We start from the raw sequence: 18,780 nt of genomic DNA, 5'->3' as shown, positions 1-18,780 counted from the left end.
TTGAACGCACACTAACTAAACGCTATCAGAGCAGGCTAACAATGATGCTCTTCAGTGTGAACTTTTACTGTTGAAGAAAATAGTAAAACAGTATGTCCTACATGCTGGAACATATCTGCTGTTTATTCAGGCTGCAAGAGAGAACAAGACTTCAGCAAATACCAGGAAGGCGAAACACAAAGCTGCTCTTTGTTACCTTTTTGAGCTTTCATTCTTTTATGGAAGATGCTGAGTTTGGAAATGTTGGCTGCCTGTTGGAAATCCACAGTTTCGTTATTTTTATTATTGTTAAGGTACAATCTCATAGGAATGCACAAAGATACCAGGATTTACAGTTAGTGACACTCTTTTAACATGCTGAAGACAGTTTAACTGTCAACTATCTAGACATTTAGACTTTATGCCTTTGTTTTAAACTAACTGCAGCTCCTGCCTTAGTGGCATCCCTAATCAGGCATGATTTACCTCTACTCTTCATTGAAATAATTAGTGACCATTACTGTTAGGAAGGCTGGGAAAAATCTTTTAAATGCTGCTAACTGTAGCCCTAAATGACCAGTCTGAATGATCTAAAACTGGTAGATCAAATAATCGGCCACAAACCAGTGAGCGGTGGATCGCTAGTAGTCCTTTCCTATGAATTTTATGTTAAAAAATACAGTATATCAGTTTGTTTTAGCAATTTCAGCAGATGAAATGATCAGCGTTAGAAAGAAAGTATTTAAAGGCAAAAATATATATTTTTTTAGAATTGGTGTTCTTCTTCAAAGGTTGGGTTTGAATAAAAAGGTAAAATCTAAATCAGGGTGGTTATAACTTAACGTGCTTTAAGTCTGCTTTATATCCCTTGTAAGTCCTGTTCCCTCTGAAGCTACTCCATGCAGTTAGATTGCAAGCTGCAGATTCATGAGCCCTGTTTGTTGAATGGTGGAAGCCTTTGAAGTCTGAGCTTGTAAATATGAATCTGTTCCTAAAGTCAGTTTAGCTTATTAAATAGCCTATTCAAATAAAACTACCAACTGATGCTGGTTTGCCCACCAAACACTTTCTTCGGAGATGTTAAAGAGTGCAGTGTTTTAGTCCTCCCGGAGTGGCTTCAGACCCAAGTCGTCAAGCAGTATTTCCACCACAGCTCGTTAGCTAGTGTTATAAGCTGAGCTGCCTCCACTACGACTGTGCTGGACATAATGTGGGCACTTTTGGGCTCGGTGGAGCTCTGGCAGCCAACATATAAAGCATTTTACACACTGTAGTCTGTAAGAGCAAAATGGTTCGAATAAAAACAGGCAGAAGGATGGAGGTCTGTAGAGGCCTATTTATATTTTCTGTTGCTCATAATAGTATTTCTATAGAACCTCATATTGTTTCTACTCTGCTTTAGACTTTACAACATATAATTTCCTCCATTACAGAGTAGAAATAGATACAGATATGCCCCGCAGACATTTTCAGATTCCTGATCCTCGCTCTCTCTTTGACAAAATATTTTTCTTCTATATTTCTATTACATTAGACTTTCAGTCTACTTGCAACTCAAGCTTATTTAGAGAGTATATTTAATCAAAGATGGTTTAGATCTTAGAAAATATACTGTGTTTTTATAAATATTTTAATGTGAATGCAGCTTCAGGGTTTAAAAAGTATAATCTGTGGCTCATTGATTTTGTTTCCGAGTATGGTATTTTTTGCTGCTGTATATACAGTGCCTTGCAAAGGTATTTATCTCCTGTTTTCCACATTTTGTCATATCATGATCTTACGTGATTGGAAAAAAGATTCAAGACTTTCATATTTTGTTTTACAAATAAAAACATGATGTATCATTTCAGCCCCTCTGAATCAGTATGTTGTAAAACCACTTTTGCCAGAATTACATCTGCAAGCCTTGTGTCGTTTGTCTCAGCAGCTTTGCACATGTAGAGTGCAAAGTTTTTCTGCAGCATAGTTCAAGCTCAGTTAGATTCAACGGTAAGAGTCTGTGAACTGCAATCTTTTGGAACATTGACTGGACTGTTCAGACAGGTGAACATGCAATTGAGGTTAGGTTTGAATTTTATCGAGGGGTATCAGATTAAAGAGTGTTGAATACATCTGCCAGCTACACTTCAAATTTGTATTTTTAAACTGTTTTGAAAACAGTCTGTTTCCTTTTTCTCTTTACATTGAAGGTTTGTGGTTGTAATGTTACAAATGTGCAGAAGTCCAAGGGAAATGAATACTTTTGCAAAGCACTCTATGGTATTAATTGAAAGTTTAACAGTGAGCCCTGTTGATCGCTTCCTGATCTGAGGAGACACGATATCCACTACGCAGAACATACTTTTTAAATTAGTCAAATCATGAGGAAGATTTGGTGTTTAAATAAACAGCCATGGAGTAGATTGAGACAGACATTTGGTTCAAGAAACCAAACATGTTCAAATCCTCCATTGTAAAATGATACATTTGTTCTTCCTCTTTGCCTCCCCCTTTTTGTTCTCCTTTGTCAGTGTTTGTTCACGTTCCTATCTTCTTTTGCTGACTTATGGTTTCTTTAGAAAACATTAGCATTCCTCTGCAAAGAGGTTCAAGCCCTGCAACATGTGTCAGGAGGTCAGTGCATACACACATCTTACCAGTCATCCTCATTCTCAAGCTGATAACCTGTGTCTGAATGAACAGTGTTTGTGTGTATGTGTGTGTCCGCGTAAGACAGATAATGATCAATCATGATAATGGAGCTTTAATGGCTGCAGTAAAAAAAGCAAAACAGACCCTCTCTGTGTAACGGACACACACGTAACCCTTTCACCTTCATCTTCCCTTCTTTCCTCAGACCCTTCTGCCACTCAGGTATTTAGAATTGGATCTTTAACCTCATGCTGTTCACTCCCTCACCTGTCACTTTAAAAACTAAACTACTGTATCACACATTCTGACAAGAAGCACAAACCTGGATTTTCTATGCTCTCCCCTTACATTAATCGTCTACATTTCTTTTTTACCACACACTACGATCTCATGAGACGTGATCAGCAGCAGATTTAAAGTTGAGTTTACCTTAACTCAATAAATCCATCAATTATTTCAGCATCTTCCTGACACTGGAGTCTATCGGGATGTAAAAATGTTAAGTTTGTGATTATTAGTATAATAAATAATCACATTTAATTCACACAGCACAGGGAGGTCAGAGACACAGAATTACACTTCATTGTAAAAATGAAACACTATCATGTCTTGAATAAGTAAAAATAAAATTTAAAGTATAGATAAAGTATAAATAACTCAGATATTTAGTTGAATGATCAAAAATGTTATGAGATTTTATTTGGAAAAATCTCAGGTTGTCCGTATCCCGACACTTTGCCCTGAAAACTGTTTCAAGATCAACTCTTGTTTTGCTTTAAAGAGTATTTTCTAATTTTTAGGGTTCTGACCCATAAAATAACGGTGGCAGAGACTTATATGCCCCAACTATACTACCCTAATAAGCTAATCAAACCGAGGCCTAAGCATAACAGAAACAGCCTCTTTTACAGTTTGGATGCACAGCTTGTGATTTGGTTCACCCTCAACCATGATGCACTCTAATTTAATGCTTTCATTTAACAGAGTAAGATACAATAGACTAGGATGAAGCAAGAAAATTATGCATTGCAACTAAATAAGAATAATTATTAAGTTATTAAAAAACTCACTTCCTTTAACAAGAAGGGTTAATCACTTTGCTCTGAATGACAACAGATGTTCTTGCTCGTCGTTCAGTATCTGAACAAAAAGGTGAACAACTTATCTTTTTAGATTTTACAAAGAAGGGTGTCTATAACCTGCTTATGCATGGAAAACTGTAAACCTACAGTTTATCACATGAGGCAATTGACAAAATATAATCTTACTGTTGCAGGAAAATTAATTATGACAATAAAGTATCTTAGCTATGGTGAGGATTTAAAAAAAGACATAATTCAAAGATATTCATATTATCTTAATCCACTGGTACCTTGATAATAATCCTATTGTCGTATTGTAGCCAGTCTCTAAAAACTGCAGCCTCTGTTTCCTGCTCTCAGTTGGCAGGAGTGCCACCTGGTGTGGTATCCTGCTGCTGTAGCTCATCTGCTTCAAGGTTCAAGGCGCTGTGCATTCTGCATAGCTTGGTTGTAACCAGGGGTTATTGGAGCTACTGTTGGTCTGACCATTTTGCTCTGACCTCTAACATCAACAAGGCATTTGGGTTCATACAACAATCAAAGTTCTGGTGCTCTGTTTGAACTTCAGCAAGTCATCTTCATCACGTCTAGATGCTTAAATGCATTAAACTGCTGCCATGTAATTGGTGGATTCGCTTTTTATGTTAAGGAATTATTAAACCGGTGAACCTAATAAAGCAGCTGTCTAGTGTATACCCTGTTACTATTTCTTTTAAATCAATCTCATGTCTGGTGATCATCGAAAGATGGTCCACCTGGTGTTTCAGTTCCCCACAATGAGGTTCTGACCCCAGTTCTGGAAAGTACTGACCTACAACAATGATCTGCTTTTATAAAAACAGTTTAGGGAGAGATTTTTATTGATTGAAAGACCAAACAAATCTCTCTGGCTGCCATATTTTTTGTTTATACTTACATCCATACTTATCAGATACATTTGTGTTAGAAAGGAGCTAAATTTAACCTTGAGAACAAAAACACCTTTGAAACAAGCTAGACAAAAGGCAAATGATTACAAAAAAACACTGGAGATGGGAAATGTTTTTTCTTGAACAGAAACTTTGCTATAGACTTCAAGTTCACTTGCATACCTTCTAGCTAGATTGGATTTAATAGTCCCTTATAACACAACAGGCAGTCTTTTCTAGGTTTATTAAGTAAATTTACTTGAGTCCATCATTCCTTATGGATTTATATGAGAGCTTGCTGTAAATGATTTTTAGCTATGATGCAGATATGTTGTGGATTATACACATCTGGTTGTAATTAAACTGTTTTCCGTTACCCGTTTGGATGTTTTTTTGCGTCTTTCGACCGATTTTATCAAGCATGGGTCAAGGTCGCTTGAGAAAAGCTGCAGTAAACCGATTATGTTTTCTCAATCACCTTCTAACCTTATCTTTACTGCTGTGCTGTTCTGGATGATTGCAGCTTAAAATGCAAAGCCATTAAGTTAAATTACCTAAAAACATGGTCAAATTGATGCTGGAGGTGTCACTGTTCTTCGCTGTAAAATAGAGTCCTCTAAATCATTCCCTCCCTCAATCAAACTCTTAGTGGTTTCTGTGGCCTGATAGGGTTAGTAGAACTGATACGAAAGGATAAAAATGATACAAATCAAGGTGAAAGATGTCACGTAACAGATAACAGTGATAAGAGTTGGACTATGTGCTCAAAACTCCCCACTGTTCTTAAAATCTCATTTTCCTTGTCTGTCATGTGGTAGGGATTCCTCAAATATCTGATAAAGCAGTGCGGTTTTCTCCCTAAAATTCAAAAATCTGTTTCATGTTACCAACAAAGGTTTTTTAAGTGGTGCACTGCAATTTTTTGAAGCATGTGTTTCCTATATCCATCCCGTGGAAAGAGTGAATGAGTCAGACTGTAAGTTAGTAGTTGTGTAGTGGGGCTGGTCTCCAAAATGGGCCAAGCATTGCTGTTTTAACATGGCATTAAACTATCCTGCATATTTTCTCTGGGAATTTTTTTTCTATTTTGTTGTTTCCCCTTGTCTGTGCTCATTTAAACCCTCATGTCTAAAAGCAACTTTTTTACAAATGGAGATGTAATTCCCGTACAGATAACGGTACCACCTCCCTACCTCCACCAGGGTAGGTATGGATAAACTGGTCTGTTTTAGACATTTACCACACCATCGCAAATCACTTGAGTGACTCCTTTCCCTAAAGCAGCTTGGCTCTTTCACAGTCATGACTAAGAGGACAATAAACAGCTTCTCCCATGCTTCAAAAGGGACATAAAGCCCTTAAAAACCCCGAACAGCACACCACCTGTACCGTCTACATGTTGCATCGCTCATTTCAGGACCTTACATTGCCCATCTTATGCGGTGTCTTGCAAACGTTTGCTCACCTTGTAAACGTTTCTACATTTTGTTACACTACAACCATAAACTTAATGTATTTTAATGTATTTTGTTAGGATTTTATGTGATGGACCAACATAAAGTAAAGGAAAATGGTATATGGCTTTAAAACGGTTCTACAAATAAAACCTGAAAAATGTAGTGTTCACTTGTGTTTGCCCACTGAGTCATTAATGCTGAGCTTCCAGCTGCATGTCTTTTAGTTTGTCTGTACCAGCTACATCAGAGCACAAATTCCTCTTTGCAGATTATACATTGCTCTATCAGACTTACCACAAATTTTCAATTGAATTTAGGCCTTGACTTTGACTGGACCATTTATATTTAGATATAAACTAATCTATTGCAGCTCTGGCTGTACGTTTTGGGGTTTTTTGTCCTGCTGGAAGGTGAACCTCCGCCCCAGTCTCACGTCTGTTTCTCTGTATTTAGCTCCATCCATCTTCTCATCAACCCGTACAACCTTCCCTGTCGCTGCTGAAGAAAAGCATCCCCACAGCATGATGCTGTTTTGATCTCCTTTGACCAGAGCACATACTGGTTTTATGGCTTGTGGCAACCTGCAAACAGAACATGCTGTGACTTTCCTTGTTTCTCCTGTTCCATAACAACCACACTTGTGGAGTGCAAGACTAAAAGTTGATTCTCCTACCTAAACTTAGGATCTTTGCAGCTCCTCCAGAGTCACCATGGGCATCTTAGCCACCTCTTTGATTAATGCAGTCCTGGATTTTATTTATGGATATTAGTGTAATGGTGGCCGAATACAAATGCATGCTATACTTTTCATGTTTTTGTTTGTTTTATTCATTTGTCTTCATTTTTGCATGCACTTCATAATAAGACACCACATTGTTCATGGGGGAGGCAACAAAGCATCGTTGGTAACCCTCATTCTCAGCTCGAAGGTAATATGAGGCTTCTCTCAGTAAACGTTTTGTTTTTTATAGTTTTCACATTTTAAATTAACCTAATATAGATGTAGTGTTACAATAAACATATACAGGGATTGGACAATGAAACTGAAACACCTGGTTTTAGACCACAATAATTTATTAGTATGGTGTAGGGCCTCCTTTTGTGGCCAATACAGCGTCAATTCGTCTTGGGAATGACATATACAAGTCCTGCACAGTGGTCAGAGGGACTTTAAGCCATTCTTCTTGCAGGATAGTGGCCAGGTCACTACGTGATACTGGTGGAGGAAAACGTTTCCTGACTCGCTCCTCCAAAACACCCCAAAGTGGCTCAATAATATTTAGATCTGGTGACTGTGCAGAGATGTTCAACTTCACTTTCATGTTCATCAAACCAATCTTTCACCAGTCTTGCTGTGTGTATTGGTGCATTGTCATCCTGATACACGGCACCGCCTTCAAGATACAATGTTTGAACCATTGGATGCACATGGTCCTCAAGAATGGTTCGGTAGTCCTTGGCAGTGACGCACGCGCCCACCTAGCACAAGTATTGGGCCATGGGAATGTCATGATATGGTCCCCCAAACCATCACTGATCCACCCCAATGCTTCACTCTGGGCATGCAACAGTCTGGGTGGTACGCTTCTTTGGGGCTTCTCCACACCATAACTCTCTCGGATGTGGGGAAAACAGTAAAGGTGGACTCATCAGAGAACAATACATGTTTCACATTGTCCACAGCCCAAGATTTGCGCTCCTTGCACCATTGAAACCAACGTTTGGCATTGACCACAGGTTTGGCTATAGCAGCCCGGCCGTCTATATTGACCCTGTGAAGCTCCCGACGGACGTGGTTTTATGTGTTTTGGATAGAATCCGGGTTAGCACCCGAACATCCCTTTCAGACAGCTTCCTCTTGCGTCCACAGTTAATCCTGTTGGATGTGGTTCGTCCTTCTTGGTGGTATGCTGACATTACCCTGGATACCGTGGCTCTTGATACATCACAAAGACTTGCTGTCTTGGTCACAGATGCGCCAGCAAGACGTGCACCAACAATTTGTCCTCTTTTGAACTCTGGTATATCACCCATAATGTTGTGTGCATTTCAATATTTTGAGCAAAACTGTGCTCTTACCCTGCTAATTGAACCTTCACACTCTGTTCTTACTGGTGCAATGTGCAATCAATGAAGACTGGCTACCAGGCTGGTCCAATTTAGCCATGAAACCTCCCACACTAAAATGACAGGTGTTTCAGTTTCATTGTCCAACCCCTGTATTTAAACAAAGGTAAATACCGACTGATATCTATGATCCAAACAAAATGTTTGCTCAATAATTATTTTCTGCAAAACTGACTAGCAGTGTCAGCAAACCCGTCATGTAATATTGTGGATTTTAAATCTAAGATAGCTGTTAATTATTCATGAGAAAAATGTAAGCAGTTTTAATAGCCTATAAATAGATATAAAATATAAAATTCAGTTGAACTGTTTGGAAACATGCAGCACAGATTGAGCCAGAATTTAACAGAAATGCTTGAAACTGGTTTCAGACATCCTGACTTTTATTCCCAAGTTTTAAACATGCCCTGCAATTTAAAACAAATCCACAATTTCAGTTTCTCCAATAATAAAAACAGGCCAATATATGGATAATCAGCAATATATGCATGTGCTTCATGGGCAGAGTTTCATTAATCATTAATATTATTGCTTGGAGCAGTTTTACACATGAATAACGGCACTGTAATGTAAAATACCACTGAGGTTTTTCTGGCTAAGAGATGAGAGGAAAGTGAAGAGGTTCAGATATAATGAGGGGATATTTGCCAATATCTGACCTAGGCCTCACACACACACACACACACACACACACCATCATAAATGTAGGCTTGTGTTACATGACTGTTTAAGCGCCTCTCTTATTGATACAGATGTATTGGTCATTAAGCCAGTTAGATTTGACGTTTCAGCTCGGCCGTGGCCAAAGAAAATAACAGCATTGCTCTGCTGCAGAAATGTTCCAGTCTGTTTCAAAAGAAAGAGCTACACTGTGGTGTTTTCAGATTTCCGTCTCACATAGAGTTAAATATGTGTATCTGTTTAGTTTTGTGCCTGCCTTAACCATGCTTGTATGGCTTGTATATACGGACGCTTCTCACATTGGGATACACTTGATACCAGAATATTACAGTAACAGCAAGAAATAAACAAAAATGTACAATATGATCTAGTAGTTTTATTTAAAACACATTGCCACCCAGTTTGTAGCTTGTTGATTGGAAATAAAGTTGAATTAGTAAATTTGAGGAAACAAATGAATAGCTTTCTATTATGTATCTGACCAGCAGTGTGCACTCTCTCTGGCATCTCATTTGTAGGACTTTATATGTTTTAAAATCTTGCTATACATTGCTATTGGTAACCAGCACATTCCTAAAAGGTGCAAATATTCACAAAATGCGCTTTAAAGGATTTGCATTCAGTATTTGGTTTAAGTTCCTACGAATTCAAGAGTTACAGTTTGTGAAGTAGATAAAAGTTAAGATCCAATTACTTTTTAAGCACCTAAAGGTTTGTATGTTGTACTTAAATGTCTAAAACGCTCTAAAGACTTCAGAAGAAATCTAGAAATCAGAGTGTGGATACCTTTGGAATTTCAAAATAAAAATGCTGTATGTTATGTATGAAAAAAAGAAATAAAAATGAAGAATTCCAAGAAAGGGTAAGTCTCTTTTATCTCGGTTACAAAATCTTTACTTTTCCCCCCTTTTTTGTTTCTTGCAGTTGGAGGCGGAGTTAGCATTGTGTGAGAGGGAGGGGGCGGAGCTCCAGGAGTACGCCAACCAGGTCCTGCAGCAGATCGCCGACCGGTGCCCGGACATTTTGGAACAAGTCGTCAACGCCTTGGAGGACAGCTGCTGACTGACCTTTGCACACACCCTCTCACAGACTCACTGAAACATTCACACTCATTTGCATGCAAAACTCAAACACGTTACATTGAGCCTACACGCACACAAACACACAAAAAAAATCACATATCTCCTGCAGGCTGCCACAATCCTCCTGAAACAGAAAGAAAATTAGTGTTGGTGATGTTCTCTGTGCTTTAGTTGTTCTAATTTAAGAGGAAGGTTGGTATACATTGTTACAGAAAAACACATTTCCATGGCAACAAAGTGCACCATCTGAAGGAAATAGTGTTCCTTGGTCAGTTTAAAGTGCTTTACTGGCAGATTAAATTAAAATAGATCTATTTTTCTAACTCTTATTAGAAAGAAAGCACTTCAGCTGTACTGACCATCTTTTAAACTAACCATCTTTAAGGTCCCCGAAGGCTGCGGTTCCACTCTGGGAAAATGTTTTCAACCTAAGACAGAAGCGTAAAACAATTATTTGGGCTTGCCAGGCTGTTTCTGATGCTAGACTTGCACGTTGTTGCCACATTTTTAATTAGTTGTAGTGTGTTTATTTCAGCTGCCTTTTGCTCTTTGCATCATTTGCTGCTATCTTTTTTAACTTTTAGTCAGTTTTTGTTCCTTTCCCTGCAGGTGTTTGATAAGAATTCACTAAACTCTTCGGTACCTTCCACATTTATAGGCACCCCTGGTAAGAAATAGTAAAAAGATTAAAAATAAATTAATCTTTCTTTGCAGTAATATAATTATTTGTAGCTATACTGTTAATAGTTTATACAGATAGATTTTGCTTATTGGACAGCATTCTAATATTAAATGTCACAAGGTTGGAGCGGAGAGAGGGATCTTGGACCTTACCTTTTTGCACAAACTTTTTCTAGATCATCCACCGATCCTCTCTCATACTCTCTTCTCTGCAGCTCACCCAACAAGTTTGCTATGACATTTAGGTTTGGAGATTGAGATGGTTATGGAAGAAGGTTTATTTTGCCAAATGTTTTGCGTCATTATCCCATTAAAAAAAAAAAACATTAAGGCAACTTTTTGTCATTTTCTAGCAAAGGTCCTGCAAATTTCAATTTAAAATGTTGTGGTGTTTCCAAGCGTTCATGATGCCATGCTGTCTAACAAGCATCCCAGGGCCTTCTGAAGGAAAACAGGCCCCGACATCACAGGTCCTTCACATATTAATCATCCATTTCATGCCAAACCGATCTGAAGTGATCACTAATGTAGAGCTTAGTCTCAAGCATCTTTAACTAAACAGAACCCAATGAAGACAAGACCCCCTCTAAGCTGCCTCTAACCTTTCATAAATCACAAATCAAGCCGGCAAAGCCTACCAATCCATGAGCTTTCAAAAAGCAGGCCAGCGTTTCAGAACCAAAGTAGGCTTGAGGTGGAACTCAGCATACTCTGTATAGAACACTCTGCCTAAAACGAGTGAGGGATTTCTCTCATTCTCAATTCTCAGTCTGGCATTATTTTCTTCTTTTAACTAGAAAATGGGCAGAAAAGGTCATGGGAGTAAGGGCTTTTACTCATTTTATCAGAAGACTTGGAAAGTCCAGCATCTGGCAGTATTTTATAATAGACTATATACTTTATTAAAACTGAACTGACAAAAAAAGAAAAACTAAATTTGATTTTAGAGCTTTAGTTAACATTCAACGTTTCAAATAAACACAGGGTAACGGATTTGTAACATAAATTTAAAATTTGATCTAAATAAAACATATGTATAACAAGACGCGATTAGAGATTTTTTGTCAAAAGATTTTTTTCTTAGTTTCATCTGACATATGGTGCCTGTTAGAGTCCAATAAGCATTTAACAGAGAGTACTCATTTATATTTGTGATGGTAGAAAGAAAAGGCTTTTTCCCGGCATGTCTCTCCCAGACAAGACTAATCTAACTGGTGTTATGGAGACTTGGTGCCTCCCAAGATGCCACTCTTTAATGCAGTTATTTAACAGTGAGCTTTGGTTTTTGTTTTTTTTTCCTCCTTTACCATCCTTCTCACTGTTAAAATGACAGAATAAACGTGGCTCAAGGTTTCAGTCAATTTGTTTAAATTAAACGTTTTAACCTACTCACAGCAAATATAGGCAAGCTTAAGCAAGTAGCTTTTTCTTGTATCCGTTCCATTTTAAAAAGTAAAATCTAAACAAAATATGTTTGCTGCATTTATTTTCTAGGTAATGTTAATATTTATTTGCATGTTTTTTTTCTCTGTTTAATACATGTTCTAAAAATAGTATTTTCCTATCATTTTAATGTGAAATTATGCTGCTTGAATAAAAGATTAATGTATTTTATGACTTTTTACCCACCTTTACCAGGGGTGCAAACAGATGTGGAAGGTGCTCCAGTTTTTGTGAACTTCAATTTCCATATGGTTGTGTACTTTGTAAAGGAGTATGTTTAATTAATATCACGACATCTTAGTTTCTCATTTGTCATTGCTCATGATGAAAAACCCAAAACAACAACAAATCTCGCAAAAGAACCTTTACTCAAACACACAGATGTACTGTAGATATAGATCGCTTATAAACATCTGGGAAACAGCATCTTTGTCGTCCAGACTGAAATCAGGTTCAAATAATCCCTCAAAACATCTTCCTCAAGACTGTCCCTTTAGAGTTAATAACAGATTAACTCTGAACTAACTAAAGCATCATTGTTTCTTTCTGAGAATAAAGAAGATTGTTATATACATATATATATGTGTATATATAGAGAGATTTTTTTTTCTTGTTTCTTTTGAAAGTATTCATATAAGTATTATCATATCTTGTTTGATCTGCTTCATAATGTGTCAAAATCCATTTTCGTTTGTCAGTTTGTGAATAATTGGTTTGTATGGATGTGTGTTGCATGTTCGTTAGGCTTTGTTTCCACCAGGAAGACTTGCTCAAAGTCATCTTCTTGTTTTTGTTGAGTTCAGCGCCGACAGTATTAGCATGATCCAGAGGTTCAAATTATTTCAAATGCACACTGATTTTTTTTATTTTTAATCATCTGTGTGAGTTTTGAGGATGTACAGTTATCTGTCTTCAGGTTGTCTCTCAAAAAGACACCTGGTTGGACACAAGGCCTGAAGATTTACGCTACGTTCTCAAATCTAACTGCTTTTAAAGTTATAAAAGTTGTGATTTTTGGCCTCTGATCTGCTTTTATGCACAAATGAAAGCCACTGGCTTCCTAAATGAAAATTGTCTTGATCCCACAGAGTTTATGGATGGTTTAAAAACCTGTGTGTGTCTTATTTAAGGAAGAGACTCAGTCAGATTTAAGGTTGTGTGGTAAATTCATTCCTATGTTTTCTGTTTCTTTATTGACTGTTACTGCGACTCACTCTGAACTTGTTGTGGATGTAAAATCAGGATGTGAGAGAATGAAATAAATGAATGCTTTATCTTCACCTTTTTGTCTCCTGTCAGTTTCTATAATTGCATCTCTTCTTTTACAGTTTCTGTTTAGAAATAAATTGATATACAGCCAGTTAAGTCTGCATGTGGAAGAAGAGGGAGGAGGCGAATGTAAACAAGAGGCCACAGTCTGCAAGGAGGGGTAACATTACGATGTTAGACATGTTTGGTTTAGTCCTTTAGAAATGTAACATTTATTCGAACCTTTTCTTTTTTAGGGTGAACGGATAATACCATAAACAACTTTAGCAATTATTACAAAGTAGAATTTAATGCACATCTTTGAACTTAGTTGAGTTTTCTCTTAATCACACAGGGTTAAAAGTATAGATGCAGCCTAAACTATATACATCTACATTATTTCCCATTAATATTTGGATTAATAACCTTCAGTGAGCTGAGAAACCATGTACTTTTGTCTAGCTGTTAACAATCTTTTTTATAGTTCTGGCTTACTATTTGTCCCCAGATCACTGAAACCGATTGGTCTTTCTGGCACAGAAACAGCTTGAATGGCACGGAAGTATAGAAGCTGAATGTTGACCTGCTGTATCAAATTAAAAAATTTGTTTTAATGTGTGTTTGTGAAGATTGTCCTGCTGGAAGAACTAGTTTTAAACATGTTACAACCATCTGAACCAAACAGTCGCCTTCAGTGGAAAGAAAATTTTGTTAAACCCACAGTTGTCAACCTGGTAAGCCAGTGGTAGCACTTGGGCTGCTTTTTAAGTGGTACTAAAAATGATGAAAATGCAACCAAATTAATTGTGAGGTAGAGCTAATGAGCTCGAACAGCTGAAAATGTGGGTTAATCAGGTGCATTGATTTTTGTTTAATCAGAAACCTTTTAAAACAGGTGCACAGTCCAAACTGTAGCTGATGATTTTGAAACAAGTGTTATTTGCTACTGAGGCTGCTTTCATTTACCTCTGAACACGGAGTTGGATGTTGGAAGTTGGATGTAGGAATGAAATTCAATCCATATTAGTTGTTCCCCAGTTGTACATTTAAAAACTAGTGGGATTAGCTAATAGATGTGCTTGGTGACCAGGCTAACTGCTAATAGTAATACGATCTAATAATAATTCTTCTGTTTGGTATCTTCAAACAATGCAGCAGCATTTTTAATATAGAAGATTATTCAAAACTTTGTGTCTGAAAAGTTTAATGATTTACTAATTATTAAGTGAAGATAAACATTGTTTTCTTGCATCAGCTATAATTACGTTTTATTTGTAAGGCAGCCATATTGGATTTTGAGGTCTAAGTAAGTGAGACACAGGCTTTTGGGGTGGCCCCCACTCTGTTACAATGTTATGGACACCAGCTCAGTATGTATCTAAGCATAACATTGTATCCTCTCCTTGCAGACCCTCCTCTGGTTTCCATTCGCCTCCTTCATTCTTTCTCTATCTTCTTCCACATGCAGACTAAACGGTGCCTGTTATCTTGTTGCAAGTGGTTTATTTTCCTCTCCGCCTACTTTAGGGACATGATTGCATACTCTGGGCCTCTTTATCTGAGCCGATATCCTTCAGAAAGGCTTCGTCTCACACAAGTTCTTCAGCACACAGACACACACTGACTCCTGGTGTGCCATCCGCGTGGAAACTGTTTGAATTTTTGGATTTTAACTGTGACTCTGACATGTTTTTAGGTGTGCAAACAGATCAATGACACAGAGAAGGCTTCCACAAACATACACTTTCTTAATGGATGTTTGGTAGACGCTCACTGAACCAGAAAATGTGCTTCAACAGACCTGACTTTGACCCTCACCTGACGCTTGACCTTCTGCTCAGAATTTTAAGTGAATGTGTTCCTTCTCTTTCTCACAGTGCTCTGAGAACGAGCTCCCGACAGTCTGTAAATGTAACGTGTTTACCTTCACATATGGCAACACTCCCAGTCTGTGTGCATGCTTTTGGCAGGGGCTTCTGTTTTCTCCATCTACTGTCCTAATAAAAGCCAGCGGAGTGAGGCAGAGGGGATGGACAGAGCGACTAGGAGGAGGAAGAGATACGGCTGTATGAGTCGCTGATTTATGTGATGGAAAGAGATAGGTAGAAAAGTGGAGACACGCCACACTGAGCAGCAAGCAACATTTTATCATCTCTGCTGAAACTCACACACCCTGAATTCATTTTAACTCGTCTGCAAAAACAGAGAAAAACTGTTCTAACGTTTAACCTTGAAGCCTTTGAAAATGACACTTATTTCTCATTTGGTACAACATTTTGATGCACATCTGCACAAATTTTAGGCCAAATTACAATTTTTTTATGGTGAAAGTTTTATGTGAAGTTTATATTGTTAAAACAAGAATTTGAGAGCTAAGATTAAATTAACAGGTTTACCCTGATACAACCCATGGAATTGGTTTAAAAAACTAAACATTGGAACTAACTGCTTTCCAACAGATTCATTTTAGTTTATTTTAATGAAAAAATGTATTACATTTTATTAAAATGTTCTCCAATAAAAAGCATTCTTTACCGAATAAAACATTAGTTTTTTTACCCACTAATTCATATGGACAGCTGAATAAATAAATAATCAGATTTCTCTGTGGTTGACCTGGCGATCATCAGTCAGAAATGAAGAAGTGAAAATTGGTGCAGCACTATTTAGTGTTCGATGCTAGATTCAAAACTTTTAAACCAAATATTTCGAATGTCTTTTACTCTGGAACCATCTGTACAGAGCACCACCTGCCAGATTGAAATGAATGAATGAAATGCCTGTGGTCTTCAAATTGTGCAAAAGATTGCTCTTGGGTTGAAGGAATCAATATTTTCTTAATTTAAAAGACATTCTCTTGTAATCTTTGTAAAAGTGGAAAAAAAAATCAGCAGTAATAATAACAATGAGTCAAATTAAGCAGATCCTTGTAGACAAATGACTTGGGTTTGTTAAATGGTGCTTACGTTTTGTTTGAGGTAGCTTACTCACTATTTTGCTTTTATTAGTAAGCCTTACCTTATTACCGCAATATTTATAAATTTCTTTTTTACAAAGTAAACCTGTTTAATTGACTTTTTGCCACTTACAATAAAATAACATTGATTATTAGCCATGTTGATAGCATGTAGTTCATTGTGATTTTCACAGACTGCAAACACCAGCTAAATCTAATTATTCTTTTCAGCTAAACATCCTTATTCCTCAGATTATCTCTTAACTATAACAAGCTATTATTAGCTTGGTAATTAGACGGTATATCTGCTTGGATAGCAAGCCTGCAGCCTGCTGCTTTACATAACTCTTTTCTTTCCAACTAACAGGGTTTTTGCAATTTTAAACATCTCAAACAGCTACATTAGGCCTACTTGTAAGCAAGGGGAAACTCTAGGAGCCTTTTTCATGCCAGCTGACCGGCAATGCAGAGCAACAGGTGTGGGAGGAGCAGCACAGCTTTAATCTGGTTCCCGTACAGCAAGTGAAACCTCCAGCACTTTCTTGGCATCACAGCAGGGACAATATGATTAAACTTTTACAGATCTTTAAACTGTAAATTTGTGAAGCTTTTCCATGTGTGCAACCCTAATCTGGCTCTTAAATGAAACATCTGAAATGCATCAATGAGAGACAGCATCTCTAAACCTAATGCAAATAGAAACAGTCAATTAAAATTAGAAATGTTGGGCATCAAAATCTAAAAAGTTTGAATTGAAATAGATTGTTATAAAGACATAATGTCTGATGTGCAAGATTTTTGTTTCTCTACCTAAAGATACATTTGTTGACCAAGCATCCAGATTATTCTACAAACTATTCATTGTATAAAAAGTAAGGAACGTCCCTGGAGGGGTGTTTCAACATTGCTGCTCAGAAGAATGTTGTTTTTTTTTTCCAGTATTCATGAGCTTTGACCCAGTAAAAATCTGTCTCTTTACATTGAAGATTTTGCCTGCTGCTGTATTTTACACTGAAATCGGGTGAAGCTACTGTACAGTGTGTGGGATGTGATGCACAGTTTTACTGCCAAACAGAAGTTGTGTTTGTTTTATCCTGCTGGGAGCACCAGATGGGAGGAGTTTCCCACTGCTCTGAGTTATTGGAAACTTGCAGCAGCCGAAAATTGGCTTTTAATTATTCAAATCCAGTAAAAAAAAAAAGAACTCTAGCTACTTATTTTTTTATTTGCTCATGTCTTTCTTTACAGGGATTGTACACAGACAGGATCACAACACATATTTGTGTTTCACCTTACAGTAAGCATGTCCTCATTCTTCCCATATTTAATGGATGCTGGCTTAGAGGCGACGTGGTTTCAATTGTCCCATCAAATATGACTGAAAAGGGAAAGAGGAAGAAGGTAATGGAGAGGAAACAAAACAAACAGCTTACAGCACACATTTAGGGCGGATGGAATGATTTTTATGCTAAAATAATGATTGATTACAGTCGTGATTTGGTTTGCTATTCAACGTCTCCTAAAGTAAATCAGTTACTGTAGTCTTGGTTGGATGCTTGAATCATGAATAAAGGAAGGAGGAAGCTCTTCAAGGAAAATAAAAACATCAGTGGAGTTGAGCTGCTAAAGGAAGCTGTTAGCCGCCGACAGGTCAACCATCCTGCAACACTAATGACATTTTCCCCTTCTGTCGCTCCAGTTCTGTCCGTTTTTATTTTTTGTTTGTTTTTAAACCACAAAGCGACAGATTCAGACTCACTGATGTGGGCAGACAGACTCACCTTTAAACCCCCGGCTGGCAGGTTTATAGTCCGAGCTCTCGGAAATTTAGATTGAATTCAAATCCAGCTCAGACAGGAACAGATTAGGAAGCAACAGGCTTGTGCAAGTCCAACGGAAACAAAACAACCATTAACCATGCAGAAACGTTTGTAGTTTGAAGATTTCCTAGCTGTCAGATGTGCCTAAAGTTTTTTTTTCTGTTGGGGTTAAATTGGTACATTTCAGCTTATTTCAGTCAGGTTTTTTGACACATTGAGATCATTTAGTGTTTGAATTAAATTTGTTTCCATTAATGAAGGAAGGGCTTTTGGAGAACAAGCACCTTACTTAGCAGTACAGTAACAGTACATTCTTCTACATACTCATAATTTACTTCTCGTCAGACCCACCAGGAGTGTTTGTCCAGTCTTAGCTTCATCTGACCAAAGCACACTGTTCCAGTTTAAGTCCCAATAAAGTTTAGTAAACGTCATGTTTACACTTGTGATGGTAGGGAGAAACTTCTAATAATTTAATAATATATTTTGTTTACTGACTAAATGCAGTCAGATTTAGAGTTAGATTTATCTAAAGTTTTCAATGTGAGTTCAGTGTACTGCAGTAAAAGTTGCCTTTATTTTAAGGCTTTTTACTCATCTGTATTTCACGCAGTTGGCACTTAGTGTTTTTTCTTGTTTTTGGTGTGTTTTCATTTCTGTTATTTTCTTTATAACCTGGGTTTTC

At 37.4% G+C, this 18,780-nt stretch overlaps 1 protein-coding gene across 6 annotated transcripts in view; it reads left to right on the top strand.

Annotated features, from left to right (window-relative positions):
- The window catches only part of LOC124883020 (ELKS/Rab6-interacting/CAST family member 1-like), a 175,988-nt gene extending 162,637 nt beyond the window's left edge, over positions 1–13,351 (top strand). For all 6 annotated transcript variants that reach the window (XM_047389836.1, XM_047389835.1, XM_047389831.1 and 3 more), the window contains one exon: positions 9,790–13,351. In XM_047389836.1, the coding sequence (XP_047245792.1) occupies positions 9,790–9,927 (138 nt within the window). In that variant the 3' untranslated portion in view covers positions 9,928–13,351. The remainder of the gene's footprint in view (positions 1–9,789) is intronic.
- Positions 13,352–18,780: the final 5,429 nt, after the last annotated feature.

Source organism: Girardinichthys multiradiatus, chromosome 17, assembly GCF_021462225.1.
Source record: "Girardinichthys multiradiatus isolate DD_20200921_A chromosome 17, DD_fGirMul_XY1, whole genome shotgun sequence".
Classification (NCBI taxonomy): domain Eukaryota; kingdom Metazoa; phylum Chordata; class Actinopteri; order Cyprinodontiformes; family Goodeidae; genus Girardinichthys; species Girardinichthys multiradiatus.
This window is presented reverse-complemented; position numbering and strand designations above follow the sequence as displayed.